Source organism: Misgurnus anguillicaudatus, chromosome 10 (genome assembly GCF_027580225.2).
Source record: "Misgurnus anguillicaudatus chromosome 10, ASM2758022v2, whole genome shotgun sequence".
NCBI lineage: Eukaryota > Metazoa > Chordata > Actinopteri > Cypriniformes > Cobitidae > Misgurnus > Misgurnus anguillicaudatus.
This window is the reverse complement of record NC_073346.2, coordinates 26832836-26847206: the sequence shown is the minus strand read 5'-3', so window position 1 is coordinate 26847206 and position 14371 is coordinate 26832836. Positions and strand designations below refer to the sequence as shown.

Below are 14371 nucleotides of genomic sequence, written 5' to 3'. Positions count from 1 at the left end.
TAATAAATATGTGGGACTGTGCATAGCACAGAGACTCAAGACTCATTCAAGACTGAATTTACATTTATAAGCACCCGGTATGAAGATGGTAAGAAAATCATAATTTTATGTAAGGGCCCCACCAACAACAATTGATATCAGTTCATTATAATCATGTAGATGTATTATAAAGATGCCAACGTTTGACAATATCCCTAAAACTATACACTTTACTATCAATATTTTCAAAATGATAAGGTTTAAAAATGAACGGGCGTTTTCTTAACACACTTGCAAACATTTTGAATTTTTTAAAGCGGGACGATCTCGAGGTAAACGTTTGCCCATTTAAATAAAATCAGTATTTCGGCAAAATCAGGAATTAAAACAGGAATTACATTTGGCTGAGATAGTTAGAGCTACACATGTAGCCTAGGCCTAAAATTATTTTATTTTTTTAGCTATAGACTATATATAATTTATCACAAAATTACAGGACGTTTTGTTTAATATCAGTTCCCTCGAAGACACGATAGCCTATATAAGCTAGGCCTACCTCACCAAATTTCTTTAGATTTAAACATTTCGTATTTTAACATATTAGTTACATTTTGTCTTACAAATTAGGCCTAAATTCCTGAATGTTTAGTAATGTTTTTTTATTTTAGATTTTACATTTTAGGATTTTGCTGCCCTTATTAAACCATAACAATATAAAAAAACAAACTTTATGCAAATAAATGTAAATACCCGACGACAAAAAATTGATTCATAGATATAGGATATTATAAACATGATATGTTACTAAAATCAATTTTCTATCACAACCTCTGCGCATTTTATTATACCCACAAATTCATTCAGTTCAACGTTTGATGGAGTCTTTCTGACAGAGTAAACAAAACGACAAATAAATACATCCCACAGTCTTGTAGAATTACATGGTAGTTTGATCGATTAATGTATATGTTTCTTTAGTTTTCATGTGAACCGTAACAACAGATGTCCCGGGAATTTGTGTGGAATAGATTTACACCAACATAATATTTAAAAAATAATCAAAAATAATATAAGAAAATAAAAAATCATTTCTGATTGCAAAATTGTATTTACATACTGACGTATAGTAGCCCCGTATAGAGACATTTTCCTAATTCTTCATTCCAGTGTTTACATTTTCAGTTATAATCAATACATCGTGTTTCTATAAATGCTAGCCGAGACCAACGTCATTAAAAACCACAGAGCCCCCAAAATTATTTTATAGGAAAACGTGGAGATAATTTAACCGTAATAATAATAATAAAATAATAATAATAATAATAATAAGCTAGTGCTTGTGTTTCAAATTAATATGCTTTAAAAATGATTGCAATGTAATTTGAAATACAGACTGGAAACGAAAATATTGCAGATCACATCATTTGCTTTTCCCATTCTCCACTACACTGTGTGAATAATTTCTATTTCAAAATAATTAAAAAAGACATTCAAACGTTTGAGATATATAATATTGAATTTGTTGGGTAGAAAATAGTGCTAACATTGTTGAAGACTGAACATTGTTTACTATACATAAACATATAGTAAAGTCAGCTCATAATTTATAAAAAAGCAGCTGAATGTGGGTTAAAAAGCAACTGACTCACGCGAGAGAGAGCAAGCATTATTCGGCTAAATGACTATAAATATAAAGGCAAATATACCAACTCTAATGCAAAACCATCTTAAACAAAGGAGGAAAACGAAATAAACAACCGCTAAAAATCTTTTCCAAATTCAAAATGATAAGAAAAAGTGCTCAAGTGAGAGGATATCGAAGCTATGTCCTTTAAAATTATACAATATTTACAGCACTGTTTTGAGTCCTGTGAAACAATTGTATTTTATGGGAATGTGTCTAGATAGACGGAAATGTCAGGTTTTGTCTCTAGCCCTTCAGTGACCTGTCTGCAGCTTGGTTCTGGCACTTTCTATTTTCAATTTAGAGTCATCTGTATTGATAAGACTGTAAAAGACTAGAATCAATTTTGTAAGACTGATTTCACAGAGCCACAACTGCAACATCTGTTTAGTGTGACCTTGCACCTCAAGGTAGCCTATGTTGTACACATCCATGATGTATAATAATACTACTACTAATAATAATAATAATATAAGGCATTTTTCCTGATTCCAAAATAATTGTGAAATACTGTGGGTGGATGCATTTCACATTGATGTTTTTCTGAGTCGATATTCACCCTCAGTCGCTCACAACAGAGATAAAAAATGGCGTGTATTTGTTTAATGCTGCAGCTCAAGTCACTTCCCAGGCTTGAGACTAAACCTGCTAAAGAAAACGCATGTGTTGCTGTATCCTATCAGGTCTAGATGTAAACAACTGGCCATGGGACACCCACGCTCACGTTTGAGGGACGTTTCGCTCGTCTCAAAGTGTATGTTAAATATAGGGTTACACCTTAAAACTGCGTCTATTCACAGTGCTGGGTATTCACAGAACAACCGTTCTCTTTGCTCTCGCGGGGGAACACGCGTCCCCTCCGGTGCAGCAGTACGAATTTTGAGTAACATTGAAGACGGATTTATATCCTCTTAAACCGCGGCTGCTATCACTTTGGATAGTTCCGTGTTTAGATCTCAGTGTGAACGTATAAATTAAGTCTGAGGCAGTCAATAATAATATTATGATTTGTCTTTGTTTTTCACTGAACTGGCGTCTGAACTCCGTGATGCGGCGGCGTGTCTCCGTATACGTCCTCGGTACCCGGTAGAGGTCCTCCGGGAGGAGTCATCCGTTTCTCTTTCTGTCTTCTATTACAAAACCAAACCCTCACAACCTCTTTTTCCAACTGCAGACTGTCCGCCAGCGAAGTAATTTCCGACGCGGCTGGCTTTGGGCACTTAAGGAAATGGCTTTCCAAAGCCCCTTTGACGCTTACCTCAATGGAAGTCCGCTTTTTGCGCTTCCTCCCTTGCGCGGCTATCTTGTCCAAGCTGGTGGGGCTCCCAGATGTGGAGTCTGCCTCCTCCAACCACTTGTTCAACAAAGGTTTGAGCTTGCACATGTTCTTGAAGCTAAGTTGCAGGGCCTCGAACCTGCATATCGTGGTCTGCGAAAACACATTTCCATAAAGCGTTCCCAAAGCTAGTCCAACGTCCGCCTGCGTGAAACCCAGCTTGATCCTCCTCTGTTTAAACTGTTTTGCAAACTGTTCCAAGTCGTCGGAGGTCGGCGTGTCCTCGTCCGAGTGGTCGTGGTGACTCTGGTGCGTCTGGTGCTGGTGTTGGGACGGCGGATGGCCGTGGTCGCTGAGATGGGGACTGTGGTGGTCCTCGTGTGCGTGGTGGTGGATGCCCTGGCCGCTGCCCGGGATGAGACCGTTCACGCTGAACCCGGGCTGGGAGTAAATAAGGCTCTGTCCGTTTGATGTTGCCATGCTGGGAATGTGAGCTGCCGTTGTTGTTCTCCATGCCCTTGAATCGTGATGGTTAGTGTGCGTCTGATGTACCAGGTGCGGTGCTCGCGACTGATGCTGCAAACTGCTCGAATTGTGCATCTCGTCCCGGGTGCTCTGTACCGCTGGCTTGATGTCCTGCTCGCCGAGGGGACTGGACGACCACGGACCTCCTTCTCCGTGTGATAAGGCTGTTATCCACTGGTGCGCGTGGCTGAGCGGGTGACTGTTGCTCTGCAGTGAGTAGTCACTCTGCAACAGGGTTTGCGCGTCCCTGTAAGCCGTAGCTTGCTGCATGCTTCCAGGCTCCGAGTGTACAATAGATGGGCTGGAGGTGAGGATGTTGTAATGATTGGATGCTGTAGTCGCCATGACTCTCGGAGCCGGACTGATCGCTCCTATTAGGGGAACCTTGCATTTGACAGTTACTCTTTTGCCACAGGCGTCTCCCAGGCTCTTTGCCAAGTGGACGCAGAGGCGCGCACCTGAGCTCCGCCCCTCTAAGACGTTCATTGGGTACAATTGATGATGGACGTGAGCTTTTAGAGGGAGCTGTTAGTTCATTGGTTAGGAGAGAGTCTTAACAAACACTGCCTCTTTCCCTCAAAACATCTCTGTGTCCTGCAGCACCTCTGAAATGTGAGGGACCAACGGGGCACCAAGACCGGAGCGAAGACCAACAAAGGTTATGACTTTTATAACTTAGAATTAAATTTCATTTTAGTATTAGGAAATGTGCTTTTATGTATTTGTATGTCTCATTTAATAGAATTTATACATTATATTAAACTTAAACATTTTATGAGATGCCGTTTATTACAGGCGATAGTGGTTCATTTTACAAATATGACAACTAATTTCTTTTGTAGCCATATTTGAAATTTAGGTTTTCTGTTATTTTGATATAGTAAACTTAATGGAGCATGTTTAGAGTTTAAGTTAAATGTGTGTGCACATCTGACACCTGCATTAAATAATGAAGTGTGTACATTTCTACAAAAATATTTAATTATAATTTTTAATGTCATGTGTCAGATTTTAAAGTACTGTAATAAAACTAAACCAAGACATTGTATAATCTGTAGAATTATGAGATATATTTAGCTGTGTCTGGAGAAATTTGATCAATACTACAGTAAATTAGGAACTTATTTTTTTGCATAATTTGTCATGAATGTTTTTTCATCAAATATGTATTTGTAAAGATATTTTATAGAAGATCTGTTTTTATACATTTTGTTTATATTGTATATATTATGATTAATATTTTAATACCTAATTTAAATCAGTTAGTAATTGCCATATTTATGTTATATTCTGTTGCTGTGTTCCTTAATACGAAATAAAAGATGCAGAAAATTTCATGATGGTTGTATGTAGTAAATTTGCACATCTATGATTCATAACATGTGGGAGAAAGAAGTACACAAACAACAGTCGATATAATAACACTCTTGCTTTTTGGTAAAGGACATACTAAATTAAATGCACTTGTTAATATAGAATAAAACGAGACAATTATCTTTTTTTATTAAACTAATTCTGCAATTTAAAGTTTCGTTTAGGTGTAAATTACCTTAAAATCCCAATAGAACATAATATGGATCAAACAGAAGTTAATAACAGATAGGAGCACCTGTGTTGTATATTTTATAATGGCTTAATGAAACAGATTATTTATTCGAGATAGCAAATGAGTAGCCTAAAATAGATTTTTGTTACAGATGCAAATTTATTTTGTTTAATTTAAAAAAGCTTAATAAAATTTGACTAACCAACGGTCTCTATAAATATGTGTAAAAGCTTTTGATAGTTTGCATTGTTTACACAAGTCGGGCAAAGGGGACATTTTAGAGAGAAAAAGCTCTGAGAAAAAACCCAACAGTGGGCCGTTTGGGAGCGCAGGTGTTTAAAGCTGACCAGCTGGCTTCTCTGTGAGCCTCTGTATAAAGAAAAGCATACGACATTGTCCGAGGAGGAGGACATTTTTTCAGCAGCGCTGCTGGTTGCTATAGAGAGCAGTAAATTAAACAACGCCTCATACGTCACCAGCATCGCCTCCTCTCCGATACTGAAGGCCCGACGTAAATCAACTTGGGTAATGGACAAAAGATAAAAAGGAGGAGAGAAAGCTCAGATTATTTTAAGGAACTATTTAAAAGCAGTAAATAAAGAGCACTTTGAAGTACGGTGTAGGCTGCACACTGTCCAATTACGCTTTGCTGAACAATAGACTGCACAATAAACAAGTTAGAAAACATAAGGGCAAATGTCATGAAAGGCCTTTACAGACTGGTATTTAACAATTAAGAATGTTTAAAAACAATAAAAAATTGAATTACTAAAGACAAGTGGTTCTTAAAATAAACGTATTTTTAATTAAATAATTATTTAATGAAAATATAAAAAATAGTTCTGTTTCAATAGTTTTTTATGGGATACAAAATTTCACCTTTTCACATTTGTACTGTGTGTCTACTTATTTTTATTCCTGTATAACAATGTTTATAAAACTGTAAAAAGTAGCAGGAAAAACAAGTAAAAGACACAAAAAGCAAATAATTGTGTCAAAGCACGTGGGGTTAAAGGGCGTTTAGAAAATGGAGAAGAAAAACTTTAAAGATACGGTCCGGAAATTCATCCGCGTAATAATGAACATCATTGTGGCGTAACAGTGAAATCACCCAAATCAAAAGAACATTTATGGCAATTAAGGTTGTAATTCAGAGAATTACCACATCGCCACAGAAGCTTAAATAGTCGTGTTGAGAGAAAACCAAAGCACATTACTTTAATGGTATAATATGCAAACTATGGATCGTTCAATTACATGGCTTAACAACGCATAAATGATGCGAGTCTTGTTATTTGGACTGTGGGGTCTATGGTAATTCATTTGGAAGGACCAGTGCGCTCTCGGATACAGTGAAATCTATTTCTGAGCTCCGGGAGCCGCTGCCAAACTACATTTAAGGGAATAAAAATTAATGACAGAGAATCTGAGCGTTAAATTAACAGTAATTATATGACCCGCATGCTGTAAAGATCCCATTTTTTATGGTCTAATTAGGTAACTGTCTCCCCATACATCAACATATTTCCCTCCTCTGTGGATTCTCACACAAGATCCCGGTCATGTTCAAATCCTGATGAAAAATAATTAATTACATTTTACAAAGACACGCTTTAAATCAGGCTATAATCAAACTCTTCTCGCGGTTACGCGAATCAATGGCTGTCTGATCATCTACGGCGTAACAAAAACAACGATTAACCAAGTATCTGAGGTTGCATGGAGGATTTCATTTTCCAGTACACTTTAGGTTCCTAAAAGGTTCTTTGTCTGGCTTTATAGTTCCATTAAAAAGCTTTATTTTTCACAAAACAAGGTTTTACAGACTATTAAAAGAAAAGAAAGATATAGTCTTTTCAAAACATTTGACTAACAAGTTGTTTGAAGAACCAGAACTGGTTCTACTATGGCATCGCTGAGGAGAATCCTCTTGAGAACCCTTTATTTTAGAACAATCCTGCATTTGCTATTAATTAGGCCTACTAAGAAGGAAAGACAGTGCATAAAGTATCCAAAATGTTTGTTGTCTTTCTTTATGGTTCCATGATAAACCTTTCTCATCCACATAACCTTTCTGCTCTTAAAAATGTTCTAGAAAGGTAAGAAAGAAGTGGTTCTTTAAAGAATTTTGACTCAAAGGTATTGGGGAACCCCAAATGTTTCTCTATGGCATTGTTGAAAAAAACTCTTTTGAGCAGCTTTACATTTTAAAGTGAACAAATGTGAACTTGCTATTAATTATAAAGTAGAAAAGTATCCAGTGCATGTGTGTATTGTGAGTGTCAGATGGGGAGAGCCACCCGTCAGTAGGGGAGTATCCATACACGGCTCTTGTTGAACAGGTCTTGCACCGAGAATCTAGTAATCCCATGCAATTAATCCACACAAAGACATCGTTAAATCGGTCTTTGGCTACAATTGGGTACCAATTGTCTGTATCCATTGTGGGGGGCGCAAGAGACCACCCCTGTGAGGCAAAGTGGAGACCTGTTATGTGATCCACAATACAGTGCCTCCAGAACCAAGACTCTGAATTATTTTTTCATCTGAAGTGTGTCAGAAGGAGAAATGTGGGATTTTTTACCTACTGAAAAAGTGCAGGAAAATTATATAGTGTGCTTTGTTTACTCGTATTGTAGAATGAATACGGCAAGGTTTTGCTGTCAACAGCCTGAACATAATTAATTTAATTATTTAAAGAAAGCATGTTGAATCAAAATTTAGTTTTAGGGTTTCGAAAATATCATGTTGCAATTTTTAAAACCCACTGAAGTGCCTTAAATGCGTAGCTTAGTTTGATGCATTTACTTATTATTACTATTTATTTCCACTTAATAGGTAGTTAGGGTGTGGTATGTGACCCCTCCCCTTTTTAAAACAGCCAATAAAGATTACCTCACAGCCATGAGAACTAGAAGTGCAGAATGATGATAAAACCAACCAAAGTGAGAGACTGTACATTTGAAATGCTTATGTAAATTGCAAATTTTGTCAATGTTTTCAAGCTGATTAGTTTACAGATATATCCTTAAGGCTAACCTATTCATACTAAAAGCCAAAGAACTTCTACTTTAAGGCCACCTCAGTGACCCTTCGCACACTTAAAAAAAAAAAACTTTGTCAGACCTTTACTGTGGGTGTGCACAAGGGTGTCCTATCCTTATGAACCTATAAACCTGTGGAAAGTTGTGGTCAAACCCATTATACTGCATTCAAAGGGATTGCCTACCTGTTATACCAGGGCCTACAGACTCCTATCAGTCTGTATAGAGACGTGAGTGAGCTCCTGGTCCCATCGCTCATGTGCAGCTCGATTAGCCCCACGTGTCTCGTTCTTCATATATGGAAGTGTAGCAGATGGTCGGAGACACACCGTGTTACGAGGCTGTGGAGGTATGTAACGCTTTTCTAATTAAAACATCAATACTGCAGCAGAAATCCACAGTGGCACAACCATGCAGGTTTGTACAAAGACGTTAACCATTAAAAGTTCTCTAAAATTGCATTAATGTAAATTCCCTTAAATGTAGCGTGGATTTCATACTGTATGTACATGATGGGTTAACATGGTGTGTAGTCAAATAGTCAACATGCACTGCGTATAATGATAAATATTTATATGTACTGTACATATTGGTGGTCAGTCTTAATAGCCATTATAGAGTAAGCAAATAATTCTCAAAAACATTCTTACTTTCTCATAGGCCCACGTGCAATGTATACACTCACTAGACTTTGCCCTTTTGGACAAGTTTGCTCTGTATAGCTCAGACCTGAGACCAGCTGACCTCCACTCTATTGCTTGACGTTTACCATAGTGGTTTGAGGCTGAACCTGAAAATATTTGCACTTTGTGTCAACCCTACCCTGGGATTTCAAGTTATGAACTGAATGTATTACTCTGGATCCCAGAAGACAGAAAACAGGACATCAGTTGCATATTAATATAAAAGTACTAGAATATGGATAATCTGTAAAACGAACTACTGTGAAATTCTTTTCTATAAGACTGACATGACAGTGCTGTTTGAAACACCAGACTGCCTTCCCCCAAGCATTGCTTATGGACCACCGTCTACCCCAAAATGGTAAAGGTTTTTCATACGTTAATGGATAAAACAAAGGACATCATTTGTAGGCCAAGTCTTGTCTGAGCCCTCGCCTCAGCCTCCGTCAACCAATCCAATACAGCCCTAAGGAAAATATCCAAAGCTTTGCGTTTGGACGGAGGTTGGAAGGTCTATTTGCCTCTCCGTGAAGCATCGATTTATCCTACTCTCCAATTTATTTCTCCTCCTCGTTCCTGCGATCCATACGGTTCCTGCCTCTGGGGAAGAACTAGAGGAGACACAGCGAACAGCCTTCACCAACACGTTCAAATGCTGATCTACAGCCGTCCGCAACATAAACCAATATGTACCTTCAGTCTACTGTGCAAAAAAGATCTCTGAAAGTTCTAAGATGGATTACGTCCAGTGTTACCAATGTTGCTAAGAAGGTGCAGCACATGTTAGCTTCTCAGAGATACATAAGATTTTTTCTTAGTATATCAGAATAAACAATGAATTAACAAGAGGTTTCAAAGAGTCAGTATCAGTGTTAATTAAAACAGTCATGACCTGGTAGGTAGTAAATGAACAGTCTGGTTCCAAAACAGGATAAACTCTATTTTAAAAAAATATATTTACCACCAAAATCAGTATTTTATTTGGCCAGTATTAAAAAGTACATTCTAAAAGTAATCTTTTCTCCTTTTTTTTCCCAAACCGCGACAAACTGGATGTGGTTGAAAGTGGTCGAAAGTGGACGAGCTCAAAACGTTTTGAACACCGTTTACACCTGACATTAACGTCGTCCACTTGTGATCCGATCGACGAAAACACATGTTAATGCCAAGTGTAAACAGCCTCATAATGTATATGCTGTAACTACCCAACAAGGATGAAAACCAGACATACACATTAAAAAATGCTGGGTTTTTTTCAAACAAGTGTTGGGTCAAAAAGGGACAAACCCAACCATTATTTGGCCCAACAATTAGGTAAAACAACACAGCATTTTGGGTCAAAACAACCCAGCATAAGTCAAATTATAACCCAATGCTGGGTTGAAAATAACCCAGTATTTCTTGAGTGTAGTCTGGCCATTTATTTCTACAAAGATAAGATGTCCTCTATCAGTGTCCAGTGCAGAAATAAAGCGATTCTCATTCCACAACAATACATAACTGCAACATAAGCCTGACACATTCCGACCCCTGAAATTGATCAATGCCGGGGAAATTGAAATCCATATGAAATTACATTGTTTCAATGATTTATTGGAATACTAAATCACTCAGTGTGATTTGGGCTATCATACTGTACTTTCAACAGGTTTGAGGCTGCTGGGATGTCATCACTGTGAACCTTCTTTCATCATGGGTCAGTCAAATCCAATCCTATGGTGGGAAAGGGTTCCTTAGTACACATGACCTTAGGAGAGAGCGTGGAGGTCGCCCATGACTCTCTGAAAGAGGAATTGAGTGCTTCACAATCCTCAGTAATGTCTCAGTGATTATGTATGCAACACAAAGTCAAGAAAGAGAAAGATTTGCCAGACCAAAAAGTAAGAGCAAAGACAAAATAGAACCGAACAAGAGGAGAGATAGCAAACGTAGTTTCCTTTTCTTACGGGAGGTTCAATTCCATCCACATTTGCTTTGTCCACATTTAATTGCTTTCTCTTTTTTGAGCAGACGTAATTGAAAAAAAAAAAACAAGACAACAACCCCTCCCAAACATAGCAGCGACAGCAGCTAATGGAGGGGGTGTAATTGTGAATGGAGGCATTCATCTGGAGATGCGGCTGGTAAATTGCTGCAGACAATGCATAGCGCAAGGATGCTCAGATCGCCGGCGTTTAGAGACGCTGGGGTAATTGCCCCTCCACAGAGATGGAGGGAAATGAGTGGGAGAAGAGGAAGGAATTGGTGAGAGAGCAAAGTAAGAGACGTTAGGTGAAGAAAAGTGGATATGGGGATGGTGAAGATGAGTCTAGAGACTGAATGGATGAGAGTCTAGAAGGAGAGGAAGAGAAGGTGAATGTGTGTTTACATGGAGGGAAGATGATGTGGGGGAGGGCGGCGCGGTGAAATAGGTTCTCAGCGCTGCACTTTGCAGAAGAAATAGCCGTCAACCAAAAAGAAACACTGTGTACTCGAGTGCAAAATACTCTTGGCACGCACGTTCCTATGACTGTAGAGAAATATATCACTAGTCTAGACATCAACATTTAAAGAAAACATCCAAGGTCACAAACACGGAAAGAATAAACGTGGTCACAAACAGACACACGCAGCAAGGGATGAAAGAATGAAAACAACAACAACCGTTCAAAGAACAAAACGCATCTGTCAACAGAACAGCATCCTCACTAGAGAGAAACATCAGGGAGCAACAATTCAATTAAACACATCATCCTGTTTAAATTACGGCTACATAATCGCTGCAATTCAACATTGCCTAGAATTACAAATTCACAACACAATGGGCTGAAACCCAGCAAGATCGACAGGACCATTGATAGCTTTGGCAAAGAAAAGATGGAATCACAGTTTTGAATCACAGAACTTGCGGCCAGAAAATCATCGAAAGTCGATGTAAGACGTTTTTGAAGTATATATGACTATAAATAAAAAACCAAGGAGGATGTGCATTACAGTGTATTTACAACAGACACTCATAAGCTGTTTTTGGTTGCTGCATAACTAAATGTTACAGGTGTGCATTTATTCAGTTACAATCACATAGTTTCCAAAGCAACATACGTTGCATTAAAGCTATACGTTTTTCAGTACGTGTGTGCCCTGGGAATTGCACCTAAATGTGACTTGACCTAGTAGATTTGTCCAATTAGAGTTATCAATTATATTGTTAGAAAATGTTATAAACAGATTAAAAGGAAAACACCACCGTTTTTCAATAATTTACTATGTTCTTACCTCAACTTAGACTAATAAATACATACTTAACTTTTTTCAATGCCTGCACTTCATCTTGCACAGTGCATCATGATAGTGTTAGCATTTAGCCTAGCCCCATTCATTCCTTAGGATCCAAACAGGGATGAATTTTGAAGCCACCAAACATGTCCATGTTTTCCCTATTTAAAGACTGGTACACATGAGTAGTTACACGGGTAAGAATGGTGGCACAAAATAAAACGTGGCGATTGTTTAAGTGGATATAAATGGGAACTATATTGTATGGCAGAAGAGCACTTAGTTTGCAGCACTTCGACCTCAGCGCTCAGTAACATCATTACTCCTCATAGATACAGTATGTACACTAAATGTCGCCTTGGGTTCTAAGCATGCATCAAAACAGCCGCCATCTTGGAACAGGGGTCTTGTCATAGGAATTAGCTAGGTAACACTGCTATCTCCGCCTGTACTTCAAATTCATGGACGATGCCAGACTTTTGTGCTGCGTATGGATGTTAGGCCTACTAGCACTATGCATTACATTTAGAAAAAGTAGATTTTCTTAATATCAAAACTTTACATTTTCTCTGGACTCAATGCTAAATACATGTCTGACCGCTGGAACGACCAAAAAAACCCAACTAGAAAATCGCATTCATGACAATTTATAGTGAGTTTATTTCCGTTACACCTTTGCCTTGAATGGCGCTGTTGCAGGGCTCCCGTTTCAAGATGGTGGCTCCATTTGACGCATTCGTTCCAATGAACTGCTGTAGCCTAGGTGACATCTAGTGTACATATCTATGATCACTCCTCCTCTCACTTTTTTGAGTTTGAGCGTGAGGGGGGAGTTCACAGGAACCATGATGTTACTGCGCCAGAGGTCGAAGTGCTGCAACCTAAGTGCTCTTCCGCCATACAATATAGTTCTCATTTTTATCCACTTAAAATGCCACGTTTTATTTTGTGCCACCATACTTACTTGTGTAATTACTCATGTAACAGTCTTAAAATGGGGAAAACATGGAAGTGTTTGGTGGCTTCTAAATTCATCCTGGTTTGGATCCTAAGGAATGAATGGGGCTAGCCTAAATGCTAACACATTCACAACGTGCTGTGCAAAGATGAAGTGCATGCATTGAAAAAAGATAGGTATGTATTAATTTATCTAAGTTGAGGTAAGAACATAGTAAAATATTTAAAAAGTGGTGTTTTCCTTTAACAGAAAGTAAGCAGTTTAATAATCCAAAAAATTGTATGGTTGGCAGATGGACAATCGGCATGAACTGTGCAAACTCATTGATGAGTGTCCGTGTCACACCCTTAAATACTATCGCCTTCTCGACATAACGGTTAACAAGACGGTAGCAAGCACATTGCGGCGAACACACCGCTGACACGAGACGGCCGGGGTCTGCAGGGGTCAGGCGGTAATTACACATATAACTCCCTCTGTGAGCAGCAGGCCGGCTAAGCTTACAGCCACTGGTTACTGTGTCACACACACTCTCACGCAGGCCAGCTGACAGTCTTGCCTGGGCCCGGGACAAGATAATCTTAGAGGGCCCCCCACCCCTTACTTTTTACTGATAACAAGACATTTGGCATTATCAGATTCAGGACCCACGAATATTGCATATTATACATTGTATACAACATTTAGTTAAAGGTGCAGTGTGTAATTTTTAGAAAGATCTCTTGACAGAAATGCAAAATAATAAACAAAACTATATTATCAGGGGTGTACAAAGACCTTTTTATAATGAACCGTTATGTTTTTATTACATTAGAATGAGAAGTTTTTATCTACATACACAGAGGGTCACCTTACGTGGAGGTCGCCATTTTGTGTCGCCATGTTTCTACAGAAACCTTTAACGGACAAACATTTTTTAACAAGGTTGTCTCTGACGATGACATGTTTTACCGGTGGTGGCTACTGTAGCTTCTCTATGCGTTTCAAAAGCGAGGGGTGAGTGGATTGAGCCGTTGGTTGCAATTTGCAACCTCACCACTAGATGCTTCTAAAATTTACACACTGCACCTTTAAATGTAGTACACTGAAAAAATATATTCATTGAATTTAATAAATTTTTTAAGATAAGCGGTTGCAATCAATTTATTTAAGCTACATTTAAACAAAAAAGATTAGTAAAGTAAAATAAAATATAAACTTTTGTTTAAATGTAGCTTAAATAAATTGATTGCAACCACTTACCTTAAAAAACTGATTAAATTCAATGAATATTTTTTTTCAGTGTACTGACACTGTATACTGACACAAAATATCATAATCACGTATGAATTATGAACAGACTATTGGAAATATCAGTAAAACAACTTCAGCTAATATTATGCCGTGTTTGGACTAAAAATTTAATAAATATTACTCCTCTC

General features: G+C 38.1%; 1 protein-coding gene across 1 annotated transcript; it reads right to left on the bottom strand.

Moving 5' to 3' along the window:
- Positions 1-297: 297 nt before the first annotated feature.
- On the bottom strand, positions 298-4043 carry pou3f2b (POU class 3 homeobox 2b). Its single transcript, XM_055211915.2, has one exon. It carries the CDS (start codon positions 3948-3950, stop codon positions 2685-2687), a length of 1266 nt encoding a protein of 421 aa, XP_055067890.2. The 5' UTR covers positions 3951-4043; the 3' UTR covers positions 298-2684.
- Positions 4044-14371: the final 10328 nt, after the last annotated feature.